General features: G+C 56.2%; 1 protein-coding gene across 4 annotated transcripts in view; it reads right to left on the reverse strand.

Moving 5' to 3' along the window:
- Sgsm2 (small G protein signaling modulator 2) overlaps window positions 1-12327 on the reverse strand; it is a 40121-nt gene that overhangs the window by 9182 nt on the left and 18612 nt on the right. For 2 of the 4 annotated variants that reach the window (XM_076542884.1, XM_076542885.1), the window contains exons 3-17: window positions 12064-12226; window positions 11678-11839; window positions 11337-11404; window positions 11095-11240; window positions 10701-10835; window positions 10072-10196; window positions 9511-9578; window positions 8579-8739; window positions 8302-8428; window positions 6650-6784; window positions 2749-2902; window positions 1669-1733; window positions 1440-1585; window positions 873-1001; window positions 413-595 (exon numbers count right to left, since the gene is read on the reverse strand). In XM_076542884.1, the coding sequence (XP_076398999.1) occupies window positions 413-595; window positions 873-1001; window positions 1440-1585; window positions 1669-1733; window positions 2749-2902; window positions 6650-6784; window positions 8302-8428; window positions 8579-8739; window positions 9511-9578; window positions 10072-10196; window positions 10701-10835; window positions 11095-11240; window positions 11337-11404; window positions 11678-11839; window positions 12064-12226 (1967 nt within the window). The remainder of the gene's footprint in view (window positions 1-412; window positions 596-872; window positions 1002-1439; window positions 1586-1668; window positions 1734-2748; window positions 2903-6649; window positions 6785-8301; window positions 8429-8578; window positions 8740-9510; window positions 9579-10071; window positions 10197-10700; window positions 10836-11094; window positions 11241-11336; window positions 11405-11677; window positions 11840-12063; window positions 12227-12327) is intronic. The other 2 variants (XM_076542886.1, XM_076542887.1) reach the window with 1 other exon arrangement.

The raw sequence follows: 12327 nt of genomic DNA on the forward strand, positions 1-12327 counted from the left end.
TTCGATCAGAGTCACAGGAATGGAGAAGTTTGGAAATAGAGGCCAGATATGGGGCACTCTTGCTCAAAAACACTGATCTCCCCAGAAGCAGATGCAGTACTGGAACTCATGGGAACCCATGACTGCCTCACATTTTCTCTACAAGGAGGGAGAAGCTTCCCCACATCCCAAAAGACTTAATTCCCCTACTGTTCCATTCAAATGCAGCACAAAGCGACGCCTTGGTTTCTGGTGAAAGCACCCAAAGTTGCCCATTCTTCAGCTGAAATTTCAAGACACTGACACAGGAAGCCTCTGTGCAGGACCTAAGTGCCAGTACTGGGAGCTGGCCCCATGCTCAGGACCCTTGTGCCTGAGAGATCCGTGGGCCCATCGGCCCTCCCCACCAAGGCCTTCCCCCAGAATGGCTCACATCATTGCTGATGGTCGAATCTCGGTGCACCAGGCGCTGCACGTGGCTGTCGATGCTGCTGCCCGAGGAGAATTTAGGAAGCGTGGCTGGATGAGCTTCCCGCTCCCGCTGCCTCACCACCACCTCGCAGGCCTTCCACTCTGCCAGCACCTGCTGGTACCTCGCTGCCACTGCTGCGTCCACCTGTGCTCAGACCACACCATGACCATGAGGGAGGGTGCCCGGAGGCATGCCTCCCTCGGAGCTGAGTGAGCAGGTACTGGAACTTCAGCCTAGAGGGGACGCAGGAGCTGAGATGGCTGGACTGGAGCAGGCCCTGAGGTGAGGGCCATGGGGCCGCTCCATTACCATCTTCCGCTGCTGTTTCTAGCTAGGAGGGGCTGAGGCTTCCGAGACTCCCTCTCTGGGGTCACCTGCCCAGCTGCTGTTTCCTTGGCTCTGTAGGAGCAGGCTCCCTTACCTGCTCCATCTCCTTCTTGCTCATGCCAAACTTGTAGTGGCCGAGCAGGAAGGGCCAGACATCCTTGCGAATCTCATGTTCCACACCACCATAGTACACCTGCCGCAGCAGCTCCAGCTCCTTGTAGTTCTGAGGGATCCAGAGGGTAAAGACTATGCAGCCTCCAGTTACTGTGGCCCAGCAGCCAAGCCACATCCCAGGGAGAGCTGAGCCTGTGTTTTAGTGGCTTTCCTGAGCCCAGGGACACCCTGCTTGGGGTACCACATTCTCCTGTTCTGTGGTTACAGCTATAAGAGATCTGTCTCACCTCCTTCCTCGCAAAGTTTGTCAGATCTCAGATCAATATGGAAGTAGACTGGATTCCCAGCCCAGTCCCTTCCCATGCATATGAGATTCAGCCATACATCTACCATGCAGGTCACCCCATGGCATCAGTTTTGCCTATCTGCCCAACTCCCTACCATGCTTTACCGCAAACGACCATTCTGTTCAGAGCAGGCAGCCACATACAACTGTTGCCTCCCGGGTCCCCACCCCACGCCTCTGCCCTGGGAGCCCAGCGCGCACCTTTTTGTCCTTTTGATACTTGCTCCACACGTCCTTGGTAAGGCCACCTGTGGCCCCGGGGGGCCTGTCGGGTGGAATGATGTTGTGATGCACTAGCGCAGACAGGTGCGTCCTCACCGTGGACAGGTGGCGACAGTAGGCCAGCCCTGCAGCGGGGAGGGGGAGGGGGGCTGTGACCGAGGCACTTCCCCACCCCCACCCCTCAGAGCCCCCTTCACCACACACTCACAGCCATAGAAGGCCCGGGACACAATCTGCCTCTTCATGCTCTCGCACAGCAGCCTGAGAGGTAACCTGTGGAAACACCCTGGCTCAGAGGGAGGGGACTGGAGCCCACCGGTAAGAAGGGCGGACACTGCGGCTTCAGGGGGCTGTGTGGAGAGTGGGATAGATAACTTGATAGGATAAGACTGGCTCCCACCTTGCCAGCATCTTTGACGTTGCTATTGGGGGCCCCCACTTAAGCTAACTTTGCTCCAGTGAACACCCCCCTCCCCCCCCCCACACACACAGGGTTTCTCTGTGTAACCACCCTGGCTGTCCTAGAACTCACTTCATAGACCAGGCTGGCCTAGAACTCACAGAGATCCTCCTGTCTCTGCCTCCCAAGTGCTGAGACTAAGGATGTGTGCCACCACCACCTGGCACTCCAGTGAATCTTGATTTCCTTATGTATAAATGGAGACACTTCAGGATCACCAGAAATGGCAGGTTAAAAATGAAGTGACTAGTGAAGGAGAATATTCAGTCAATGGACCCAAATTGTTCCCATGCTGCCTTCATACATGATAGTATTGAGTGTTCCCAGACACACAGCCTGACAGTGGGATATGCTCCTAACAGGAAGGGGAGCAGAGTATGGTATCTATTATGTGGAGGTACCACCCTGGGCACTCACATGATCCTTACCGGCTTTAGGAAGGAGGTGGTATTGCCCCATTTTGCAGGGGAGAAAACTGAGGTTTAGAAACACAGAAGTGCCAGGCCTTTAATCTCTGCACTCGGGAGGCAGAGGCAGGCAGATCTCTGTAACCTGGAGGCCAGCCTGGTCTACACAGTGAGATGCAGGTCAGCCAGAGCTACATAGTGAGACTCCGTCTCAAACAGAACAAACAAAACAAAAAGGAAAGACAGAGGCTCACAGAGACTCCGCAACTTGCTGGAGTCATGCAGGTAGCATAAATGGAATTTGAATCCAGCTCTGTCCAGTCTAAAGAGCTACCCGGACAAGCTGACGGCGGGGCCTGTCAGGAGAGGAGGATACACTGGCATGCATGAATGGGGGCTAGTTCCCGTCCTTCCGACTCACCTGTCAGGAACGCAGCTGCAGTGACTGGGGGTTGCATACGGGGAGCTACTGGAGGAGCAGGAGAGGCAGGAGGAGCCCTGGCTACACAGGGGCTCCAGGTGCCAGGCTGTCAGGCTGGGTCCAAACCCCTGCATCTCAATCATATCACCAGCATCTGAAGGCAGGGAGGGGCCAAGGTCAATGCCGGGTAGGCTTCCTCCCTCAAGTGCCCTGTAGCACGCCCACCTCTGCCCAGAGCTGCAGACGACATCACCCACTGGTGGGAATTCACAAGGTGGTGCCTGCCTGGTTGAGAACCCAGAGTTGGAGAGAGTGGGAGGGTGCCTGACACTGCCCAGCTTCCCTGGCCCTGGAGAAGACGGAAGGTGTGCTCTTTCCATGTAACGGAATACTCGGACTGAGTTGTGGGTGAGTTGTCTGCCCACCTCCGTCAATAGCAGAGAACACATGCTTTCCTAGAGGAAAGGTTAGAAGAGCAAAGGCCTCCACTCCCCGAAATGCTGCCAGTTAGCCTTGGCCTTTAAAGGCCCAGCCTGTTTCTTTCTGAGATGCTCAAGAATGTGTCTGGAAGCTTCAGTGTCAATGACCAACATCTCTGAGGAAGTCTCAAGCTGTCTTTCTCATTATCCTTGACTATCCAAGATCTGGTGGCCAGCGGCTAAGTAGGAACAGTGCTTCCTGCCCAGACCAGACACCCCGAGGCCTCCTCTGAGGGCACTCAGCATGGTAGCTCTTGTGTGAGCTGGGATGGGGGGGACTTCCCAGGGCTGGCAGGGTAGAAGTGGTGCCTGGGTACTTGGACCCAGTGATCCACCACACCAGCCATAGCTGAGCATGCCACGGTGGAGCATCACAGACAGATCCTTGGGCATGTCTGTCCGTCTGTAGGTGGAGCTGTCCCAGCCACCCCTGCTGATCTCAATTAGAATTGAGTCAAGACTCTTCAAAGTTTCTCGGGCCAGAGCAGGGCAGAACACTGTTCAGGGTGGATATTCGCCAGGAGCCACAGAGATGGACCACAGTGAAGGTGAAAAGCGAAAGACTGCTACCGCCGTGAGGGAGGAGGCTCACAAAGAGGGAAGAACTGAGAGAGCTGTGTGCTGAGGTCTGGTCAGCAGTGGTTTTCTAGGTAAATCTAGCAAGAGACCCTGACTCCCCCCCAGTCTGGAGGCCTAGGCCTGGTGCTTCTGGACAGCCAGACTCCAGCTCTGGGTGTGCCTTGGTGGAGAGGGCTGAGCTGATTTCCCTCCAGTCCCTCAAGGGCGGCCCTGCCTTGTCCCCCCAGACCCATGAGGAGGATTGTGTCAGCATCTGGCCCTTCAGCTCCACCGGGAGGTAAATTAAGGGAATCTACTTGGTAGGGGGGCTGCGGCTCTGGGAGTGAGGGGTTGCAAGCCATGCTGAAGACCTGGGGAAGAGCGGGAGAGGCCAAGTGCAGGTAGTAGGGATGGGGGCCTAGCTCATGCTCCTGCAGCAGGCAGGAGGCCAGGTGTGGGAGGAGCCGGGGGAGGGGTAGAGGTGGGTGGGTGGGGAGGAGTCAGCCCAGCCAGGCAGACAGCAGGCAGCAGGCAGGGATGGTGCAGAGGGTGGAGGATGGGCACAGAGGGAAACAAGCTCATGCCCAGAAAGCTGGGCCCAACCAAGGCACATCTCCTGGGTCAATGCTCTTCACCTTAATTCTCCAGGAAGGAGCTGAACCAGCCAGCATTGCACACTCTACACTGTGACAACCCAGTGCAGACAGCTGGAGCTCTGGAGTGACTGGGTGAGTGACTGACTGGTGAGGCAACAGGCTGGACGGGGTCTGCCGGGTCAGCTTTGACTCTGCTCTCTCCTCTGAGCATGAGGAGAGTATAAAGCAAATAATCGAGGGGTGTGAACCCCACAGCCCCTAGGACTCCGAGTGAAAGGTGCCTGGCCTGGAGCAGAATTAGAGTGAACAGCATCTCTGCTCTGTAGGGGGCAGCGGGAACCGGAGGGGGAAGGGAAGAGACCTGGACACCCCGCCACTTGAATCACATGCACAAGTCAAGCATGTTGCCGGCCTGAAAAAGCAGGGACTGCGGAACTCAACAGTGTTGTCATTACGGACTGGATAAAGAGGGAGCTCAGCCCTACTCCCCTCTTCTCTGTGCATCTTCTCCTCATACTGTACCTCTCCCCCAAGTACTGGGGGCACAGGGGGTACACTGTGGGTTCATCTAATCCCTAAATTCTATAAAAGGATACCCAGACTACTTCCAAGGCCTCTGAACTCCATGAGCTTGGAAATCTGTCTGATCTCGGAGACCTCAGTCCTAATACTAGTCAGTGGGATTTCCTTTTTCTTCTGAGATCTCAAGTTGCCTGGGCTAGCTAGCTTCAGACTCCTTATGTAGCTAAGGCTGACCTGGACCTCCTAGACCCGCCTCCCTCCACCCACAAAGTGCTGCAATTACAGGTGTGTGTACCACTCCACCCAGCAGTCAGTGGCCAAGAGGCCGGTTTTCGGGGTAACAAGTTCAACCGTCCCACACTACTCAGGGCCAGTTAACCAGTAAACAAGCGGTGTTGTTCAAGTCCACGGTGCAAAGAGCTAGCTGGCAAGTGTGTGTGTGTGTGTCTGGAACCTAAAGAGTCGGGTACTCCATGGCCTACAGGACTGGGAAGGAAGGCAGACCTGTGGCAGGAAGAAGAGCAGCCGGCAGGCTTGGCTGAGGGGTGCTGGGTGTGCTCTGAGCCATGGGCCTGGCTGGCAGGAATAGGAGTCATTACTACTGGTGGAATGACTCGGCTGTGCCCATGAGCAGGACTCTGTAGAAGTGTAAGGAGAGAATTAGAAGGGACAGCATCTCTGTAAGGAGTGTGACAGATCTATCAGCCTCGCTCTGTAAGAGTGAGCACCGATCGACTGGTATAGACATGGTGGGGACTGGGGAATTCCCTGGCATCTAAGAGCTAGCCTCGTCTCTGCTTCTCTGTCCAGCCTTCCTGGAGCCCGTCTACCCTCACAGAGCCCCTGGCCGATGGCTTTTCAAAGAGTGGGGCTCCTTCTCACCAGAGAGCTCCGTGGTAAAAAGAATTTGGTGGGCAGATGACTGCTGAGACAGTACTGGGCCGTGTTGTTTCTAGGGAAGGAGATCCTCCCACCATGGATGTTGGGGTCCAGAGTACAGGACACCTGGGTAACATCACTGGCCTGGCACCTAGCACCAGTGAGAAAACAGCCTGGCGATGTTGAGATACTTGCTCAAACCCATACAGTGAACCAGGGCCATGTGGGGCAGGAATTCAAGTTGCTGCTGGGAGCCTGCACCAGTCCCTGGCCCCCCTGTGCTAAGTACATCTAGCTTCATGCTAAAGTACCAGGTCTGCACGCTAAAGCACTCCAGCCCTCATGCATGCTGGGAAGACCAATCCTGGGGGGTCTCTCCTCATGGTGACCCTCACCCCTCACCTGACCTGTCCACTTCCTATCTTGACCCCTGTCTTGTTAAGTCAGCGTTAGAAGCACAGGGCTGCAGCTGGCCTTTCCTGTTAGCAGGAGAGAAAGAAAGAGACCACTGTCTGGCATCCGTCAGCATGACTGGCAGGACTGGGGAGAAGCTCTGGGAGCCATTCAGGCCCCTAAGAGGTGGGTCATCAGATAGCCAGCCCTCCTCCCCCAGTGGCTCTCTTTCTCTCTCCGCATAAAGCCCCCTCCTCAGCCAGAGCCATCTGCTCTGAACATCCTCTCTTCTTGCCAGTACCTGTGTGGCCTCCCTGTGTCCTCACTCATCTGCCTTCTGACGGAAGGAGATGGCCCTGCGGGCAAGTCCCCTAATGCCAACACTGCTGTGTGAGCCCCTGCAGTGGGTGGCAAGTGGGCCCAGGGGGGTGAGGGTGGAGGACGGGGTGAGTCAGGGGTGGGAGGGATAAAAACCTTTCATCAGACTGGGAGCTGTGAGGTTCCGCGAGCAGATCATTGAGAGCATCGCGTGTAGCTTATCCTCCTCTTCCTCATCATCGTCCACCGAGGCCGCACGGCTGGCCGCTAGGTGGTGGTAGTTAATAGTGACTGCTCAAAGAAAATAGCGAGAGAGGCAGAGGCATGAGGACCCTAGTCCCTGGGCAGGAGAGACCAACTGCCTTCCTTGAGGTGAAAGGCATGGAGACTGGGATCACCTTGAACCTGCAAGGCACAGAGGAGGGAAGGGGGCAGGGGGCTGTCTAAGGACCCTCTGCAGGTTATCAGGAGAGGATGGGAGGCTGGGGCTGGGGGGTGGCTACAGAGCTCCACTGTTTGGAGGGATCCTCTCTAGGAAGAACAGAAGAAAGGTGTGTGCGTGTGTGTGCGTGTGTGTTCATGCATTTGCGTGCGCGCCTAGGAGATCACCAACCCTGACTAAGGCCAGCTAGGACTCTGGCCAGATGGATCCCATCTTTCTTTAGCTGCTGTCATGGTCAAGCTGAACTTAACTTAGAGATGACTCCAAGTCCCTCAGTTTAGAGTATAAATTCAACCTTCTTCTTCCAGGGTCCCCTCAGAGCCATCTTTGAGGAGCGGGAGTCACTCAACTGAGTTTCAGCTCCTGATGCCTGGCTCACACTCCAGGGAGGGAAGAGGTCCTTAAAATGATGTGACCAGAATGGAACGTGTCATGGACTGAAGGAGCGAAACAGAGGCTGCAAGTCAAAACCAAGCCACGTCTGAGGTGAAATGCCAGCCTACAGCATCCTGGCTGTAGCTGTCTCTTGTCTGGTACATCTGGCAGGAATGGAGTCCCCCAAGCCCAGGTCCTCCAAGCCTCTTTGGAACATTTGTGCCATAGCCATCTGTATGAAGTCTGGGTCATCTGCCCATCGACAAAGACATGTAACTGTGGACAACTTTCTGGCACAAGTTAGGAAACGCAGGGAGGGGTAGGTGGTCTGGCTGGCAGCAATCACTGTGGACTGACAGATTCCCTGACCTCATCTTCAAGAAATGCAAGTCTGGTGCAGAGAACCCCGCAGGTGGTAGCATCACTGAGCAGAAAGAGCACCGATGAGGCAGGTACTTAGCCGTAGATGCCCTGAGGCCCAGGTGTGCACCAGGACCCCAGCCCTCGACATCCGGGTCCCACCCCCTTCAGATGCAGTTCCTGCTCCTGTATCGAGCCGGCTTGAGGACTTGGCTCTAGACGTGAACTTGCACTGTCATAGAAGTGCAGTTCCCGTGCCCAGGCTGATCTGTGGAGGCTGGGCGGTGGGGCCAGAGAGGGGTGGAGAGCTCGCCATCGCTTATCTCAGCCTGAAGAGGAACGCAGAGTTCCCCACCTTCTATTCATATTTCTAGTCTCCTTTTTTTCCTGCATCATGACATGAAATATGACTAAGAAGCTTGTATGGTGATGCCTGGGTCTGCGGAGCTGAGAGTCTCAGGGTGATTGGGGGAAGACAGCTAGGCACAAGACAGGGATGACCTGTGAAAGACTCAGCGGGGAGGCTGTAAGTGATGAACCTCTGGCCTTGACCTGGCCTGGCCTGGCCAGTGGGAGCACAGTGCTCCCACATCCCCTGAGCATTCTCCACAGGGAACGTGGGGACACTCACTGCGCTCGTGCCTGTGCCCAGGGTAGATGATCCGGAACACGTAGTCTGTGGCCCGTCCTACACCCAACTCCTCCACATCGACTGAACGTACGCTGCTGCGTTTCCGTAGCTTGGGGAAAACCTTGCCCTGCGGAGGGAGTGGGTGGTCAGCTCGTCCAGTGCACCGTCCCACCCAAGGTCCCACCCAAACCTGTTCCTGAGAACTGTTTGCTGGAAAGGAAGAGAGGAGGCCTTTCTTCACCCAGCCCTGCACCCAGAGCCTCCCCTGCCGAGGTACCTTTCCCTGCTGGGTCCACAGCGGGGGCTCAAGCTGTCCACGAGGCAGCAGCCCATTCTCCAGACATGACAGAAAGGACAGCAGGTGTCCTCCCTGTGGGAAGTGCAGTGGCGGCCTCTGGATGCCATCCTGGCTCACCAGCACAAGCGTGCCACCGCTCTCTGGTGGGGGTGAATGCCCACGAGTGAGGCTGGGGCCCTTCTTGATCTCCCAACCCATCACCCTGGCCCGACTGGTGAGATTGCCCAGGCTAGGAAGGAGGGTAGACAGGCTAGCACATGCCTTGGGTGGTGCACTAATAGGAACAGTAGAGGGCTGGCTAGATGGCTCAGCGGGTAAAGGGGCCTGAGGCAAAGCCTAAGAATCTGAGCTTCATTCCCAACCCTAGGGTGGGAGGAGAGAAGTGACTCCTGCAAACGGTCCTCAGGTCCCCATGTGCACTGTGGTGCAGATGTCAACATGTGTACTTACACATGTGTATACACTAAATAATGTCAAAAAAATGAAGCTGGAGAGTTTGGTTCAGTGGGTAAGTGCACTTGGTGTTACTACAGAGGACCCAGCTTCAATTCCTAGCACCCATATGGTTGGTCACGGGTATCTGTAATTCTAGTTCTGGGGAGCCAATCCCTCTTTGGGCTTCCTTGGGCACCAGGCATATACATGGTGCACATATATACATGTAGGCGGAACATGCACGCACATAAAGTTTTAAAATAATAATTTAAAAATTGAAAGCCTAAGGACAGCGGGAGGGCTGGGCGTGCGCAGAACACGTGCTGAGCCTGTCCAGCGCCGAGTCTGACTCCCAGCACTGGGAGGGACGCAGGAAGTCTGACAGGCCCCATGCACAGTGCACAACAGCACGGAGGCGTGTGTCGTCCCCCTGTCCCCCCCCCTCCCCCCCGCGTGCTTCAGACGAGCAGACTCACTTTGCTGGTGGCAGTGGATGCAGACGATCTGACTGAAGGGTACCACCAGGGCATAGTCCCAGTAAACACTGAAAAGGAACCACAGGGTGTCACTGTCCCCTAAGACTTGCCTCTGTCAACTGGTCCTATCACCCCCTGAAACTATGTTGAAGAGAGGGCAGCCGCAGCCAGGCAGTGACCTCGGCCAGCCCTTCCCTCTAAGTTTCATGCTGCTTGCCTGGCACACAGCCTGGCACACAGCCTGGCAGTCTTAGCTGTCCACCCTTGGCTTGCGCAAACCCCTCCACGGCCAGGCATGGCTCAGCCTCAGAGGGCTTGGGAATCACTCAGGCAGCCTTTCCCAGTAACTCTTGGCATTGAATAAGGAGTAAGGCTTGGCCCTTGGAGTCTGCTTTGTTTCTCCATCCCTTCCTTCCCTGGGACCAAGGCTCCATCCCTTCCTTCCCTGGGACCAAGGCTCCATCCCCTTCCTTCCCTGGGACCAAGGCTCCATCCCTTCCTTCCCTGGGACCAAGGCTCCATCCCTTCCCTGCTTCCTGAGAGCAAGTGTAAAACCTTTACCTCTTTTCTAGCTCAGAGTCCCCGAGAGTTCCGTTCATGAGTTGGTTGGGAGTCCACTTTAGAGTCAGGTTCTCTGCAGACTGATGCAGGGAGAGGTAGCCAGGGACCGCCTCCATGTCCTCCTTCTATAGGGAAGAGATACACCAGAAGACAGACAGTATGGGCCTGAGAATCTCGTAAGATGGCCGGTGAGAATGAGCCCAAGAGGGAGCACACCAGGCCAGCAATGGGGATCCTGGGGCTAGAAGCTGGGCAGAGCAAGGAGAGAGAGAAGCTCTATCTGAATGTCTCTTCCCAGTTGGCTTAGTGCCATTGGCTCTGTCCTGTTGGCCTGGGTGCCAGGTATGCCGCTGGCCAGCCACACCCATGCTGGGCATTCACTCTGCCTGCTGGCTGCCATCCTAGCCCTGGACAGCCTGGATTTCGGCTAGCCAGGGCAGATGTCGTCCCTGTCTCCTGCCAACTCCAAGCTGGGCACGAGTCATATGACAATAAGGGATGGGCAGGGTGACAGTCCCTTCTCTCTGGTCAAGTTCTGTAGCGGAGAAACTGGCTGGAAACTTCTGGTCCCGGGAAGGCAGGTCTCAAGAGGGCAGCGAGGGAAGATTGGTGGCACAAAGCATTCCTACCGGCTGCACCAGCACGTTGTTCTTGCCATAGAGCAGCCGAGTTCTCGAGTTCTGGTGCAGGGACTCCACGTACTCACGGGCGCAGGCAGCTAGCCGGTCTTCGGAAGTGCCGCCACTAGAGTGGCGCTTCCGGATCTGCCAGGCAAAGTTACGGCTCAGGCCCCCACCCTGGGCAACTGCTCTTAGGACTGGAGAATCTTCAGGCTCCCATGTACCACAGGCCTCTCTAGCTGACTCTGTCACCCTTTGCTCTCTAATCGACAGTAGGCATGGGCTACTGGCATTTATGCAGGCCCTAGTATAGACAGGAAGTCCTCTTGGGTGGCTAATACCTGGCGGCCCATAAGCATAGTCTGAATAAGTGAGCACAGGAGGTGGGGAGGAGGATACGAACCCCCAGGGCAGGGCGCTTTGCTGGGGAGTCCTGTCGATTAGGGGGACCCCGGATACGATGCCTCTGGACTAGCTCGTCAGCAGAGGGGTCAGTCCAGTAGTGATCAGCTGTCTTGAGCTTCGTGTACTCCAAGGCACAGGGTCCCACTATGGAGACAGGGATGGTTAGTTTAGCTGGGTCTGTTTCCTCGCTCACTCCTCACTCCACTGAGCCAACACAGGCCTTTAAGTTTTCAAGCTCACCTAGGAGACAGGCCAGGACTGGGCCAAACACAGGGTCTGCCAGTAATGCTTCCTTTTCATAGTACTTGCTGCCAAGAGGAGACAGAGACAGGGTGACTACCCGGGCCAGGATGGTCAAGCTCACTCAGGGGAAGCACACCCACAGACCAGATTCATGTCAGTCACCAGAAAAGAATGAGTCAATAGGATGAAGTGTTATAGGGTTCTTGTTGTGGTCTATGTTCTTGGGGTGCCAAAAGAGGGATGGAGGCATGCCTACAGACCGCCATGGACTATTCAGCATGGAGAGGGGATGAGCTGAGGTGGACCAAGGAGAGGACCAATGGGGGGTGAGCAGTCACCTGCAGTTTTCGGCCAGGTACTGTACAACCCTGTCCAGAACTTTCTCCATGAGTGCTGTGCGTACCCAGATGTGTTTCAAGGCCTGTGGGCTGAGAGCTGGGGCCTTCCCGCTGCCTGAGCCCTGTTTCCGAAGGGCTTCCTGGCCGCCTCCGGAGGGTTTCCTGCAAAGAGAAGAGGGGAGGGAGGCTTCAAGGAGCACAGGCCCCAGTGGTGGCCTGGAGTGAGAACGGGAACTCAGAGTGCCTGGGCCGAGATAAGGAGCTGAAGTGGGGAGACAGGATACGGAACCCACAAATGGCCAGCCCCTCAGAGGCCAGGAAGCCCCCGCTGAGGTCAACCCCAGGACAGAGCAGAGGGCCATCTGGAGGGCGGGCTCGGGCCTCACCTGCCCTCCACTTGTTGCTGCAGCTCCTGCACCTTGTGGCAAATCTCTCCAGCCACGGGGCACGTCTTCCCCACTTTGGTGAACAGAGCTGCCATCTTGTCGCTGCGCAGGAAGCCAGCGGCACGGCGTCTTAGCTGATGCAGGAGGCAAGCCTCCACAGCACCTGGGACACAAAGTCAAACAGCATCTGAGCCTGGGTTGGAGGTCACCCACCCCACCTGGCCTTCTCCGCTCCCCCTGCAGCTTCTCAGCATAAGGATGAGT

Source organism: Peromyscus maniculatus, chromosome 8 (genome assembly GCF_049852395.1).
Source record: "Peromyscus maniculatus bairdii isolate BWxNUB_F1_BW_parent chromosome 8, HU_Pman_BW_mat_3.1, whole genome shotgun sequence".
Taxonomy (NCBI): Eukaryota; Metazoa; Chordata; class Mammalia; order Rodentia; family Cricetidae; genus Peromyscus; species Peromyscus maniculatus.